Source organism: Taeniopygia guttata, chromosome 2, assembly GCF_048771995.1.
Source record: "Taeniopygia guttata chromosome 2, bTaeGut7.mat, whole genome shotgun sequence".
Classification (NCBI taxonomy): domain Eukaryota; kingdom Metazoa; phylum Chordata; class Aves; order Passeriformes; family Estrildidae; genus Taeniopygia; species Taeniopygia guttata.
In genome coordinates, this window is record NC_133026.1 from 24846178 (window position 1) to 24860018 (window position 13841).

The window sequence follows — 13841 nt, forward strand, 5'->3', positions numbered from 1 at the left end:
TTACTGTAGTTAACTTTTATTGGAACAGTCTTGCTGTTAGCAGATCTAGCAGAAACTAAATGAATTCCCAAGGAATTAAGTCCTTTCCACAGCAGCAGGTCTTGCCCGTGAGGAGCTATAGATCACAGTAGAGGGCTCTGTGGAAGACTGTGCCAATGAGCAGTTTCCCATCGTAGATGGACGCCACTGAGCTTCCCTGCAGCACAGAGCCGTTGTCAGAGTAGACACGTGTCACCACAGGCTGCTCCGAGAGGATGTGCTGGATGCGCAGGACCTGCCAGAGTGGGAGGACACATCTATTGAAATGCTCATGGGGGAAATGCTCCAGGGAGAGGGGGAACATCAGCATGTTAATTTAAACAAATTAGTTAGGATGCCCAGCTGCTGATAATGGCAACCATGTGATTGCTGTGAGAGTACCTTTAATGAAGCACAGTCCATGAACATTGATTTTTTTTTTAAAGTTGTGAAACAGCTGCAAGGAAGTCAGGCAGTCATCCCCACCACTAGGAATGCGCACATTTTTTTCCAGACTAAGAGTTAGTTAATAGTTTCTTATTTTCATATTTTTCCCAGACAGAGTAAACAACTGCCTAGTATCAGAAATCTATTGCTATTGAACATGGTAATTTTGAGAAGTGTCTTACAGGGAGCTTAGACAATGCTGAACTCCAATGGACAGCAGCTAGTTGCACTCGTAGCACTATCACCCTGATGCCAGTACCTCACTGATTTCATAGAAAGAAGAATTACCATGTTACCTACAAATGAACCACACTTGCACAGATTAATCATTCCTGCGGAAACATTTCTGGTCACACTTTGCACTCAGACAATTATGCTTAGTTTGGCAAAGAGGTGCTGGCTCAGTAATTAATGCAGTTCATCAGAATCTGTGTGCATGTCCACAGCTGCAGAGAAAGCAGCCTGAGGAGTCCAAAGTGACTGAGCTACTGGTTGGAAATTATTTAGTTGTTGCCCAAGGATGTGAATAGGTGTTTGTTAGTGAGTTTATGCTGTTGAGGCTCTCACTTGAGAGCAGAATCCAGCTTGATCTTTGCTTTAACAAAGGCATTTTGTGCCAAGCACTTTCTATGAAATGCAGTTAAGTTATACCAGCACATATTGAACAAAACAACTTTCTGGCACAGACATAGCCAAGCAACCAGTGATGTCTCCCAAAAGGCACCTCAGATGCAGGAAGATTTTCAGGATCATAGTAGAACAGCTTCATCCCATTGGGATGACATCCTGCCCAGATGTCTCCAGTGTGAGGGTCAATAGACAAGTTATCGACCAGAGTGTCCAGCTGCAGTGTCTAGCCAAGATAGAGGAAAAGTAAAAAAATAAATCTATCAGAAATCCTGGAAGTAAACTACAATATAACCAATAGACTTGTCTCTAATCTGACATAACTTATGACTGTTTTTTTTAAGAAATACTTTCCCCCCCACTTGTTTCCTTGTTTTTCTTTTCCCCTGGTATGCATCATCCCCACCCCTGTGCTATGAGAAACCTTCTTGCTGCTCTGAGTTTCCTCCATCAGCTCATTCACATCTACACCTCTATGGACGCTGTCAGTGCTCTGACCCCCACTGCCTGAGGCTTCCTCTACAGCTTGCCAGCATACCCAAGGATTCCTCCCTGGTCGTTGCGGGGAGGGTAGAAGATTTGAAGCTCTGTAACGGGGTATGCAGACACCTCTGAAACCCACAGCAGGAGCCACCCAGATCAGAACTTGACAGATGATCATGCTGAAATCTCAAGCATTCATTGAAACTATTCTGTCCAAAATCCACATTTGCCTCTTTTTTATAGAACAGTAGCACTTTACCTTCACATGGGTTAAACTCCAGTTAGCATGTTTTTCCATGACATGGACATTATGATCCAATGCATCTGCAATATAGACATACCTTCAAAAGAAAGAAAAGTACCTTTTAATAAATATACGTAAGCAGACACCAAAACTAGACGGTTCCTCCTGTGCAAACCCACACACAAACAGACATTGCAAGCCAGCCACAGGGCACTGAAGCCAACCTGCTGAGCAGCTCAACTACACTGAGATGCCAATGTAGCTTCACACTGTGCTAGTTTTTCCATTATGACACTGAAATAAGCCTTGGAACCAGAAAATCACAATTACGATTTATTTTTTGAAATCACCTGTCCACACTACAGGACTGGTTGATTCAGTCATACAGATGTAGGACCATAGAGCACTCCTGCCCCATTAATCCTTGCAAGCAAGACACACAAACTCCTGTATCAGCTGGTTAAAATGCAGCAACTGTTGACCTTATTGCCTATAAAATACCACACAATGCAGCAAACACTGCTGCTAAACACCAAGACACAAAACTTCCGTGCTACAAACACTCTGCATCACTTGTGTTGCACAGGTAGAACCTTGCCTTACACGAACCAGTTCAGACCCCTGAGCACAGAGGTACCAGGTGTACAAATTAAGATCTCCAGATACTTCTGTGTGATAAAACAAAGTCTAATATCAGGAGAAACTTACTTTCTATCAGGTGAAATGTTAATTCCATTGGCTAAATAAAAACCAGATGCTACTTCTTTAACTTCTTTTGGACTGTAGTAAACAACATTTGACCAGGTTAAACCCAAGAACATTTCTAAGAACATCAAGAGGAAGTCAGAGAAGTAGTGGTCATTGGTAGCATAGAAGCTGTCTGGTCCCATGGCTACTATATCATTCACACTAAAAAAGAAATAAAGAGATGGAGAAATAAAAAAAAAATAAATTAGAGGTATGAAGGAGTATTTTAGGACTGCCCAGAATACAGTCAGAACATCAATACCCATAAAGAGGCTGAAATTACAGATGTACTTCAAGTAGTCACCAAATTATTTAGACCCTTTTTACTTCTATTTTCTATGAGCCAGGACAGTGCAGTGCTGAAACCTGAACAGGGCCATAGGGCATCAGCTAGAGATCTGGCTACCTGTCCTTAAGTACAGGGAAATATTTTTTTTATTAGTAATAGTATTATTTCCTTTTTCATTACATTCAAGTAGAAATAAGAGAACAAGTAAGTGTTGTGACAACTTTATCAATCTGGCTGTTTATTTTACAATCATATTGCAGCAGGACAGACCAAAACAATTTAGTATTAAAACCAAGAAAAACAGAAAAAGCTAAATACATGTTTATTTTCACAGTGTAGGAAATCCAGACAATAAAATATCTGGAGACTCATATCTGTAATGACCTGAGTGTGGGTTACATGAACAAAGGCAAAATGGATGCCAAGCTAATTCACTGGCATCGATCACAGCAGCGCTTAAGACTAATTTAGTGACACAACTATTAAAAAACTAATTTAGAGGAGAGATTGGAGAAATGCTGCTTTTGATTACACAGATAAGAAGTAATCAGTGCGAGAAACAGGGATGCTGGTTAAAGAGGAAATACCTTCTCTTAATAATAGCCTAAACCCAAAAGTCATCCTACATTGGATTTCACCAATGCAGCCTGATCTGGAGGAAGACTGTATTTGAGTCCAATACCTTGTCAGAAGGTCATGTTGAATGGTTTTCAGGTGTACAAGAGAATTGTCATCTTCTACAAATTTAAACAATTCTACCATGCTCTTCTGGTGGGGATGGTTCACAACAAAGAGGTACACGGTGTCATCTTGAAAAATGAAAGAAAGAAATGGAAACAGCTGAGTTCTCCGCAGCAGTTTGTGTGGCTGAGCCCCCCAGCCCTGAGGCAGCCTCGAGCACAGAGCATGTGCTCAGTCTGGTGCATTTGTCTCATGGCTCTACAGAGGCAGAGGGATGAGTACCCACATTCTGCAAGATGCCTCTGCAACCAGATCCAGATCTCCTGCTACTTTTCTCCCAGGCTGTCTCGACAGGGAACTGCTTTGTTAGTAATAGATTTTTGCTATATCTTCCAAGGAAGAAAGAAATAACCACCTCATCCTTATACCCAGGCCACTGGGTTTTGCAGTCTGTGAAACAGCCCCAATCAGCTGGAAGAAGGGTTTGTGACCAAGGCAGTTTGGGCTCTTGGGTTTGTCTACCACATCCCCTGGGAGAGTGGAAGGAACATCCTTCTCCTGCATTCTGTGCAAGGCTGCAGACCATCTGTCCAGCCCTTCTAGTAGGACCCTACATTAGCCATCACTGATTTTTCCAACACCTTCCCTTAAAGGGTGTCTGTATGGGGATGGAGGTCAAGCTGCAGCAATTGTTTTCTTTATATCTGCAGAATTCTACTTGCCCTGCTAAAACCCCCAATGAAAGGACAGAGGAAAATATACTTTATTAGTAATCAGAGCCTGACGTAGTAGAACGTTATCTTGGAGAAGAGAGCCTGGCTTGCCAAAGAGTAACAGAGGTTTTAGTAATTTACAGAGAGGTTATAATTTACTGTTTTGCCACAAAGTTTTAATTCTGAGCACTACAAATCAGTGAATGATGTATCTCCTCAAAACACTTGAACCCAGTGTGAGACACATGCAAATGTAAAATCAATTTTCTGCGGTTTTCAACTCCAAATGTTACCATGTTTTCTTTCCTTTTCATATCCAGGGCATCCTTCTGTTTCAGACAGACTGAAATTAGGTGCAAGTGTGCTTCCTTGACCAAATGACATTTAGAAAAGAGCAAAACGAAGGTGAAAAACCCCAAACCTTTTTGTCTCCCAGCAAGAACCACCATTTGGGGGTGCAGGGCAAGCTACAAAGGGATTCCTGATTGTGCTCTCTAGGCTGGTATTTGCCACCATCTCGAGCTCTTTACCTCTGTCTATATAGGTGCTGATTCCATGAGGGTTAAATGATGCCAGATCAAACCCTCGGCTGATTCTCAGTTCCACTGCTCGGGGATTGTCTTCAGTCAAATCCATCAAAAATATTTCACCTGGCTTATCTGGAGCAAAGCTCTTTAATCCTGGATATTTCAAGCCCTGTAGAATTCAAACATAAGAAGATAATTCCTGGGTAAAAGGTAAACAAGAGAATCACAGGGTTGAAAAAGCCAGGGCCTTGATCGGACTTGCAAGCACACATGAGGGTGTCCCATGGCCAGCCATCCTAATTGCAAAGAAAAGGTTGAAAACCTATCTCCTAAAGGCTAAAAAAATCAGGAACAGCAAAATTGATACATAAAGTTCATTTTTTTTTTAGTTAGGGAATTAACACAGCTTCTTAACATAGTAGAGGATTGACATTTCCACATTTCAATGAAGCAGCATGAAAGAAAGCCAAGGTTATGTGGCCAGGTAAGGCAGTATGATAGGATACCCGTGTCAGAGCCACCAACACCACTTCTGTGTCAAGAAGCATGCTTGCTGAGGGGAATGACAGCTAAGCCAACACAAGACTGGGCTGTTCTTTTGGAGCCAGTCAGACTTGTAGAAAAGAGCCCCTCGTGCTGTTTTCACCTATGGCTTCTGCAGATAAGGAAGCAAGCAAGCCCCAGCATGGGAAGGTGGCATGGGAACTTACAGAGCTGATGAAAGCCAGTCCATTGGGAAGTATATCAATGTCTTCTGAACCAGCTTCTGCAAAACGGAGATAAACAGGAGTTTTCAGGTGACATAAAGTATTTCCCATTGAAAAAAATCTCCTTTTAAGTACAACTCCAGCTCTCATGAGTGATCCTTTCTGGTATGACCGCACACATGATGGTATTTGGTGGAAAAATTTGGCCACTGCATTAAAAGTGGTAGCAGAAGACAGCACATCAGGTTAGGAAATAGTACCAGGTTCATGTCTTTTGGAGGCCCAGGGATGCCCCTGCAATGGCCAGGCAGTCTTCTGCCCAGCTCCATGTGCTCCCAGATGTTGTGAGATGAATCACCAGGTGTGGGATGAAACACCAGCTCCTGAGGATGTGCTCTGCAGCAAGCAGTTAGTGTGGGCATGGAGATCTCCAGGGCAGGACCATACCCGTGACTCAGGCCTCAGGCTTGCATAAGGCAGCTGTGGGAATTGTGCACACTAATTCTCCTGATTGAGCTCGGACACTTCACAAAAATGGATTTTCAAATATTTAGTTAAAGCTCTCAAGTGACAGAGAATCTACTATATCTATAACAGCTAAGGGCTTTCATAGTTAGACCTCACTTTCAACTACAGGTAATCACTTCCAATATTGCCAATTCTTCATGTAATTGCTCCTGTAATATTTTTCCCTGCTAAGAAAGGAAGATAAAATAAAAAGCCATTAGTAAGAACACTTGAGCAATTTTATATTTTCATAAAGCACTCTCCAAAGAGCTTTTAGTCCAGTGCTGAAGGCTGTTTGCCATCTCACATTTCTACCACTCCCCTGAGAAGCCTCCCCTCTTTTCTCCAAATCACCAGCAAAAACAGCATTCCTCACAAGTCACTTTCCAGATGATGAGGGAAACCACTCAGGAGCACTTGATTAAAGAAAATTCTTCAGCAGGTTTTCTTTATCAGAGCCATTAACATAAGGGTTTTCCACCCAGCTTGTCCCATGTCTCCACACCCCCTCCTGCTTCTCCATAACCACGTGAGAACCTGCATGGGTCACACAATCCCTTGCACCTCAACACCTCCTTCCAAGGAAGCACCTGCAAATTTGAGCTTAGTTTACAGTTTGCTTTTAAGCAACTACTATTTATCCAAGCACTGGTTTGCCTGGGCTGTAATTAATCCTGGGATCACTGACAGCCTCTGTGGAGAGAAACCAGAACCACAAATTCACCCATCCATGAAAGTTCCTCCCTAGCTCAGTCCTGGGAAGATGCAGTGTCACATCTTCTCACTTCTGGCCAGAGCCAGCTCCTCCTCAACCTCAGCAAGTCCCTGCTCCATCTCATGACAGCAAAAAGCAGAGTATCCCTGCCTTCTGAAGAGCAAAATATCTGAAGATGCATTTTGGGAGGAGTCAGGTGTTATCCCACCCTGGGTTTTGGTTCTGAATTTTGACTAACTCAGGCAGGAGACAACATCTGCACTGATATGTCCAGAAACACTTAGAGTCTATATTTACCAATAAAGTTTTGAATTTGGGGGGTTTTTTTAGGGGTTTTTTTTTTTTGGTTGTTTTTTTTTTTTTTTTTTGGTTGTTGTTGTTGTTTTTTTTTTAATCAGCTCAGCTTACACTCTGGTTTGAGCCACAGACTCCTCTCCCATGCCCCAGTGTCTCCAAGCCTGGGTTCATTTATAAAATGGGGTTAGTGGTAATTCTCCACTTCCCAGGATTGCTGCAAGGCTAATGGCATAAATAAAAGCTGAGAGGCTCAATTGCCATGGTGACATGAACTGGACAGACAGCTTTTACTGGCAGCACACACTGGTGAGTGAATAAACAGAGATATAATTATTTATCGCTACTGAATCGGTGAGGCTGCCAAGCAGAGAGATGAGCAGGCTAATTGGGAGCAGATAATTAAAAACTACAAGTTTCCGGAGGAAGGAGCGCACTGAGAGCTCTGCACCCAACTGCTTCAAGAGGAACTGCCCAGCAAAGCACATTTTGGGAGCTCCATGGCCAGGGCCTGGAATGTGTGGAAGCCAGTGGCGTCAGGAGAGCAGTGGAATGCTGAGTCAGCAGAGCCCTGCAGATCCAGCCCCGCCGAGGAGGGACTGCAGACACACAGGGGGAGCTCAGGGGGGCTCAGGGACTCTCCTGCATGCTCTGTTTTGGGGGGGCTCTGCGCTGCTGCTGCAGGTGCCCTATGGGCCAGGACAGCAGGAACTGACCCCTCAGCTATCACTTGTATGCACTATGTTGTTTAATCGTATCACTGAGCCCCACTTGTCCGCGGGATTATCTGAAGAGGTGGCATTTAAGAAAAATTAAAAGATCGTGTGAAAACCTGCTGCCTACTTTAGAAACATTGGCTTTTTGTTGTTCTTTATTTTATCTTAGCATGATGTATTCTGCAGGTGTATCTAACAAAAAAAACCATATAGATTTCAAGTCCAAAAGGGTGACGCTGTTTTGCCCATACCCCACAAATTGTTGCAAGATGCAAGTATTTCAAGCAACATCTGCAGTAGCTTCTTGAATTTTAGGAATTAGTACAGGAGATATGGTTAGTTTATTATAAACCAGTAACATGATGAGGCATCAATACAACTCAGAAGCTAGTGTTTATTCTACAAATATAGCCTTTCCTACATATTTGTGAATGAGGTTTAGGATAAACTGCAAGTTTTGTTTGTTCAATGTTTGCATCTGTGCTTATATTGCACAATATTTGAAAAGCAGAATAGATTGAAGTCTTTAGAAAGATACAGAAAAGATGAAACTGTGCAGTAAGAAAAGGGTCCACTAGAGAAGTCTTCCATTTACTCTGTGTTTGCTTCACTTACTATAGATCCATCACTTACTGTACGAGAGGGGTGTTCCTCTATGTACAGAATTAATAGATTAGGATTATTTTGCTCAGATCCAGCTGATCCAGCTCTGGGACCTATGTCATATTTAAGAGTTCAGAAAGACTGCTTTAAACATTAAAAAAAGGACAGATTGTTTACTCAGCTTTATCCTAGCATTTTAAAGGAAAAATGCCCAGGAGGCCAAGATGTCCATGTACAAAGACATCCTTAGACAAAGTCACCCATGCAGGCACAGCAGAATCCCATGTCTGAACAGTACTACCTAGGCAGCATTTAAACTTTATGGATCCTTGGTCACCCTGAGTGATATAAGCCCCCTGGCCACAGCAAATGAGTTTTAGAAGATATTTGAGTGAACATGCCAATTTTTAAGCCTGCACAATCCTTTATTACTTCTCTTTCTGCTACATTGGACCTGCTAAACAAGTTTTTGGCATTTTAATTTTTCTAATGAGCAGCAAACTGCAGAGCAAAGGAAAGGCAAGGTGCAATTCTCTGTGTGAAGGGGCAGCATTAGAGGAGCCAGCAAGAAGCAGAGATGGAGCTCTGTAAATGGATCCACTGCCTCTAAGGAGAGACAGATTCTCAGAAATAACCTAATCCACATGTAAATGTCAGGCACAAAAACCAAGATACTGTTCAGAAATTAAATACAACTCTATTTGTCTTTTCCACTTTTCCTTCTTTCCTCAACAGAACAATCATGTTGCAAAATGTGTTACAAAGATTGCAATAGTGATATGCTTAAAAAAATACTCAGAAATTATTTTATATTAATCACCACCAAAGAAGCATCATTCATAGTCTTGTATGAGTAAATTACAGCTTAATCTAGAAGACCTGGACATTTTTTTTTAAATGTATTTTTTTCTGTACATATTTTCAAGCACAGGAACTCTGCATATACACATTCATAGCAGCAATTTGACTTTATAGAGATGTTTGAATCCTGACACAAGATTTATGACATCAGCTAACTGACTCAGCAAGCTCAAAGGCAAAGCTGTAAAAGCTCATCCAATGACTTTTTACACATGGAAAATCCAGACAAATTTCAACATAATTTAAGCCATTTCCAAAACTACTAAGGAGGGGGAAATCCGTAAAAATCAAGCCAGCATTGAGGTTTTTTGGGAGAGAAGGATACACAAAAAAAGCAATCAATATCAAAGCTATCAATTTCATAAACTGGTTATCCTAAGTAGAGAGAAAAAAACCCAAGACATAAATATTGCTGTGTGCTAAACACATGGCCCAAAGTACAAAGTCAACATTTCAGCCATTCTGTTAAATCTCTCTGCAAACCAGACTAAGATGATAAACATGACCCCTCGCTCTTTGGAACCGCACAGCTGCATTGCATAACAGCCACGGCACCGCAGCACCAGCCGGCTCCTAAATATCCCCAAAACGTGGCACTGAGGAGGAGCAGCCTGGTTGGCATTTAGCAGCCGCTCCTCTGCTATGGCCTATGGTCTGCTAAGGCTTCCACCCTTGCAGCACTTCCCATCTCCCAACTGGTGTAACCAGCTGACAGCCTCCTTTAGGTGCCTGCCTGAAGAGCCAGCACACCCTCATCTAAAAGCCAAATCATTTCCTAAGTAGCTTAGCAAAGGAGAAGTGCTCCAAGGTACTTAATTTTAAGAAAAGGAAAATATATTAAATACTGACTTATACCCAGCTAGTTTTTCAGTACTATTTTTTTGTGCAGTTTCTCCCTATCTCCAAGTCCAAGTAGCAAATCTAAGTCAAATTAGCACTTTGTTTTTGGGATCAGGCTTGGAAGCTGGCTTTAAGAAGCCACTGCAAAAGAAGTCTGGACAAAAGCAATGCACTCAGTTATTTTAAGCACGTACCAATCCCTTTAATGAGCCGGCAGTTCGGGAGGCTCACTGGGGCTACTTCCCGTGAAGCATTGAATCTGTTCCTGCAAGAGGAAAGAGCAGGGTTAAATAGCACACAGCCAGTTTGAAAACGGGTAACTTCCCCAGTTTTCAGTTTTATTGTCTGCCACACTGCAGCAACAAATCAGCCGTAAAATACCAAATAAGCAAACTCCAGAACCAACAATGGCAACTGCTCCAAATCACTGCAATGGTTACACATGACCAAGGATTAAGTGATTCTTCTACACTGAGTATCTTCAAAAACATTGTTTTGTTCATGAGCTTCAGCAACAAACTTTCATGACCCACTGCAGCTCAGATGATAACATAACCACACTTTCTTCAGGTTTCACACACCTAAATATAGAAGCACAGAAGCACCCTACAGTTAGGACCAACATTTCACATGAGGAGAGGGTAATCTTTTACTGCAACCCACTGCCTGTTTTTGATGACCAGACCACCAGCAGTTGCACTTTCTTCATTTTTTGTCTACATTCAAAGGTAGCAACAGCACAGTTGCAAGGTCAGGAGAGTTCTTTTCCTTACAACAAGCAGGACTTGGTAGTATGGTTTCCAGCAATTACCCTGTCCCCTCCTCTTCACTCCTGGTAAACACCCCAAGCATTACCCTTCATCAGTGCTTATTTCATTCATGAATGTACATGAAATTCTACCTCTCATACTTCATTGGACAAACAGATACAGACAGGCACACACAAGTTCATATTTCTCCGTTTCCACTGTTCCAAGTTGTTTGCAAATCTGCATGACCACCTCACAACCAGGAAGCTTGACCATGCTGGTCTGCATGCATGACACAAGAAAATGTGTTGCATTTCTATGTATCCTAGTGTGATCGAATTTTTTTTTTTTTTTTTTTTTTTTTGCCAGAAGGAAGCATTTAACCTAATGTAGTAACTCTTTTGCATGACTATCATATGCATATGTTGAGGCTGTTGCTGCAATCACAGGAAATTCTAACCGCAAAGATCCCATAGCAAAACCTTGTCATGTTTATGTTATGGTTTTAGGCATAAACATAAACTAAACAGCAGTATCAGTCAGTGATATGAAAAATATGTGACACAGTTGAGCACTGTATGGTATGTCAGTCCTGTGTTTTTTAAATCACTTAAATATGAGTTGTGAATTGCTTCAATGCTGTATCACTGACACGGGTTGTTAATACAAGGCCAAAAGAAAAGAAGAAAAAGAGTAAAAAGTGCAGATGACTGCAAAGGAAAGGAGCCAAGTTAAACCCTCCCAAGCCCTCTCTCCCAGCACAGGAGAACTGACAGAGAATCACGCTGGCTCCCAGCCCACAAACAGCACAGGAGATATATCCCCCTCACCCACCAGCATCCTGGCACAGCCAAACCCACCAAGCCCTTGAGGGTGGCTCAGGGGATCCTGCCTGAAGATGCACTGCTGCCTGCCTAGGGCTTTTCCCTTCCCTATTTTCACCAACTTTTCCCAGGCAGGCTGCAAACCACCCCAAGCCAAAAGCACAGCAGGAACTCAGCCAGCAGCCAGCAAGGGATGATGATATCCCGACAGCATTCCCAGGAAAACGCTTCATGGGCTGGAATGAGAGTAATTCAAAAGGACGCCAGTCACAAGCCTGCAGCATATATAGAGGCTTTTCCAAAATTTGTCAGTTTATCTAGCTCAGACAGCCTCAGCCTCGCAGCCAGATGGCTTAGATTACTAACTGGCCATACTAAGGCCTGGAATATGGAAGACCTGCAATATGTGTGTGATGCAATTTCAAAGAAATTAAGAGTTTTTGCCACTTGGTGCAAGTCTAGGGCATGGCATCTTTTCCCTCACAGTTTCTCTTTCCAGTCTGAGTCCTCAACCTGCTGCCCTACCTCATGGTACACAGACCACAGGCCTTCCCTTTCCTTCAGAAGGAACCCGTTGCATATTAAAAGACCTCTCTCTCTTTTACTTTTTCTCATCTCTAGACGAACCAATCATGAATCTCTAGGGATTTGACTCTGGTGTTTTTTAACAAATTCAGAAGGAACTACAGAAAGTCTTTGCTGGATTCTTGCCCTCTGGGTAGGGGATGAATAAAAGAGACCCTTGGCAAGAGCTAACACCACCCACAGTTTCTCCTCTCAAGACTATGTTAAATTACTTTTAGAGTACTTTGTGATCTGAAGTTGTGTGTTTCCAAACTTGGCAACTTTCTTAAGACTGCTTGTACATTGCAATTTGCAGAAAACACAGCACACAGGAAAAACCCACAGAGAGCTACAGAGACAGGGGGATCCTGTTTCTTCATGGAGATTCTCCTTTACTAGATTCCTAACGTTTCATTTGTTTGTTCAGTTTGGAGGAGAGGTGAAGTCCTGTGCTCTTCACAGCACTTTGAAATGGCTCCCCCAACTAAAGCCTGGGAGTATCTTCCAGTCCTGCTATCCCAGTTTATGTAACTCCAGCACAGGAGGGCCCCATTACCACCGTGGCTATCGCCAATAACACTTATGGTGGATTTAATGCAGCCATCATCCATGTCAGGTACCAGGGTCCAGGCAGTAATGCTGCTCTTCTGTAATTAGATACAAATACTATCTACCCAAAGTTCAATTAGCTGGATGTCATTGCTATGAAATCAGGCATTTGGGGTCCATGTGAACATAAACAAAATTATAATGACATAGTATCTTCCAATACAGTAATTCAGCATCATTTTTGTGATTGAAAGGACCAGTGACACATTCAGGAGCTTTCAGGACAGAAGCTGCTGTAACACCTGTGCGCACATTCACACCTCACGGCATGAGGTGTGGGATATGGAGCGTGACATGGCTGGGTATTTCAGCTCACAGTAAGTGAGGTCACAACTTATGATCGCCAGAGTCTGGGCTCCACCAGAGGAAACCTCATGTACATAGGTGCTACTGTTATCCAGAGGTCAGCTTTGGTAGAACATAACCCAAGTTTCTGGCGAACTGTTTGGGGTTACTGTTTGGCCAGTCGGCAGGAGATGAGGTAAATTCATGGACAGCGCTTTTGGCTCATCCCTGTTAATTGCAGGCTTTATAAAAACAGAGGTACAACCCCCTGCCCCTGGGCACCTTCTTCCCTTGCCCCCCTCGCTCCTATCATCCTGGGGAGGATTTCGCATCCACTCAGTGCAAAGGGCATTCCCTCTGCATAAATGGTCCCGAAGTTAGTTAATGCCGAAATCGGATGAAAAGGGCATCACAGTGCCCATATTTTCTCCGGGAAAAAACGGTTCCCTTGATAATATTGACGGCAATGATGGTGATGGTGAAGAATCCTTCCTCTCTGGCTGACGCTGCGCTGAGGCAGGGCAGGTGTTGGCTAAGCCGTGCCCGAGTGCGGGAGCTGCGGTGTTCCCCCGCTCGGAGGGCGGAGGGAAGCGCCCGCCCCCGCCCGCTCAGCCCCGCAACCCCGCTCACCCACCGGAACGCCAGCAGCCGCTCCGCCGCCAAGGCTGCCGCTATCCCGACCAGAGCCACCGCCAGCAGCTTCCCCATGGCCGCTCCCGGCTCCGCCACCTCCCGTCCCGGCCCCGGGCCCGTCCCGTCCTGTCCCGTCCCGCCCCCGGGCCCGCCCCGCC

The 13841-nt window shown here is 43.5% G+C and overlaps 1 protein-coding gene across 2 annotated transcripts; it reads right to left on the bottom strand.

The window, feature by feature from the left end:
• Positions 1 to 13841, bottom strand: LOC100218152 (serum paraoxonase/arylesterase 2). 2 transcript variants are annotated; one of them, XM_002197107.6, is made up of 9 exons: positions 13685 to 13841; positions 10214 to 10284; positions 5487 to 5542; positions 4780 to 4945; positions 3538 to 3664; positions 2528 to 2728; positions 1835 to 1916; positions 1190 to 1318; positions 1 to 274 (listed from the first exon to the last, which is right to left on the bottom strand). In XM_002197107.6, exons 1-9 carry the CDS (start codon positions 13756 to 13758, stop codon positions 116 to 118), a joined length of 1065 nt encoding a protein of 354 aa, XP_002197143.4. In that variant the 5' UTR covers positions 13759 to 13841; the 3' UTR covers positions 1 to 115. The 2 variants fall into 2 exon arrangements, with proteins under 2 accessions (XP_002197143.4, XP_032602562.2); XM_032746671.3 differs by lacking the exon at positions 2528 to 2728.